The sequence below is a fragment of the Somniosus microcephalus genome, chromosome 33 (assembly GCF_052327205.1).
Source record: "Somniosus microcephalus isolate GS21.2 chromosome 33, FLI_Smic_1.0, whole genome shotgun sequence".
NCBI classification, from domain to species: domain Eukaryota; kingdom Metazoa; phylum Chordata; class Chondrichthyes; order Squaliformes; family Somniosidae; genus Somniosus; species Somniosus microcephalus.
In genome coordinates, this window is record NC_141019.1 from 36,842,017 (window position 1) to 36,843,391 (window position 1,375).

A 1,375-nucleotide genomic window follows, 5' to 3' on the forward strand; every position below is an offset into this window, starting at 1 on the left:
CAGTACTGAGGGAGCGCCGCACTGTCGGAGGGGCAGTACTGAGGGAGTGCCGCACTGTCGGAGGGGCAGTACTGAGGGAGTGCCGCACTGTCGGAGGGGCGGTACTGAGGGAGCGCCGCATTGTCGGAGGGGCAGTACTGAGGGAGCGCCGCACTGTCGGAGGGGCAGTACTGAGGGAGCGCCGCACTGTCGGAGGGGGCAGTACTGAGGGAGCGCCGCACTGTCGGAGGGGCAGTACTGAGGGAGCGCCGCACTGTCGGAGGGGCAGTACTGAGGGAGCGCCGCACTGTCGGAGGGGCGGTACTGAGGGAGCGCCGCATTGTCGGAGGGGCAGTACTGAGGGAGCGCCGCACTGTCGGAGGGGCAGTACTGAGGGAGCGCCGCACTGTCGGAGGGGGCAGTACTGAGGGAGCGCCGCACTGTCGGAGGGGCAGTACTGAGGGAGCGCCGCACTGTCGGAGGGGCAGTACTGAGGGAGCGCCGCACAGTCGGAGAGGTGGTACTGAGGGAGCGCCGCACTGTCGGAGGGGCAGTACTGAGGGAGCGCCGCACTGTCGGAGGGGCAGTACTGAGGGAGCGCCGCACTGTCAGAGGGGCAGTACTGAGGGAGCACCGCACAGTCGGAGAAGCGGTACTGAGGGAGCGCCGCACTGTCGGAGGGGCGGTACTGAGGGAGCGCCGCACTGTCGGAGGGGCGGTACTGAGGGAGCGCCGCACTGACGGAGGGGCAGTACTGAGGGAGCGCCTCACTGTCGGAGGGGCGGTACTGAGGGAGCGCCGCACTGTCGGAGGGGCAGTATGGAGGGAGTCCAGGGGCAGTTCTCCCCGGTGTCCTGGGGCCAATATTTATCCCTCAACCAACATCACTGAAACAGATGATCTGGTCATTTATCACATTGCTGTTTGTGGGAGCTTGCTGTGTGCAAATTGGCTGCCGCGTTTCCTACATTACAACAGTGACCACACTTCGAAAAGTACTTCATTAGATGTAAAGTGCTCGGGGACGTGCTGAGGTCGAGAGAGGCGCTGGAGAAATGCGAGTTCGTTCTTTCCACCTCTGACGCGCTCACTGTGAGGATTTTTACGATTCTCTGAAACGAGCGCTTTGCTCGAAGTGGATTTTTTTAAATTTTGAGAATGTGTCCCTGCGGTGGAGCCCAGTATTATAATCCTACAGCAGCGAGTGGTAGAGAGAGAGAGAGAGAGATAAGGGAAGGTATCGCAGTTCTCAGTAAGCGAGGGGAAACCACACATTCAGACTGTGCGTTGGATGTTGTGACAAGAGTCTGCAGAAGAGATCGTGAGTTCAGTCCCTTCATTCGAACCCTGGCTGTCTTCCCTCATGCGATTAGAGGTACATTTTATTTAATACATT

At 60.1% G+C, this 1,375-nt stretch overlaps 1 protein-coding gene across 1 annotated transcript in view; it reads left to right on the forward strand.

Moving 5' to 3' along the window:
• Positions 1-1,122: 1,122 nt before the first annotated feature.
• The window catches only part of LOC147097174 (histone deacetylase 4-like), a 100,860-nt gene continuing 100,607 nt past the window's right edge, over positions 1,123-1,375 (forward strand). Inside the window, 1 exon segment of the mRNA XM_085972540.1 lies at positions 1,123-1,354. Within this exon segment, the coding sequence (XP_085828666.1) occupies positions 1,138-1,354 (217 nt within the window). The 5' untranslated portion in view covers positions 1,123-1,137.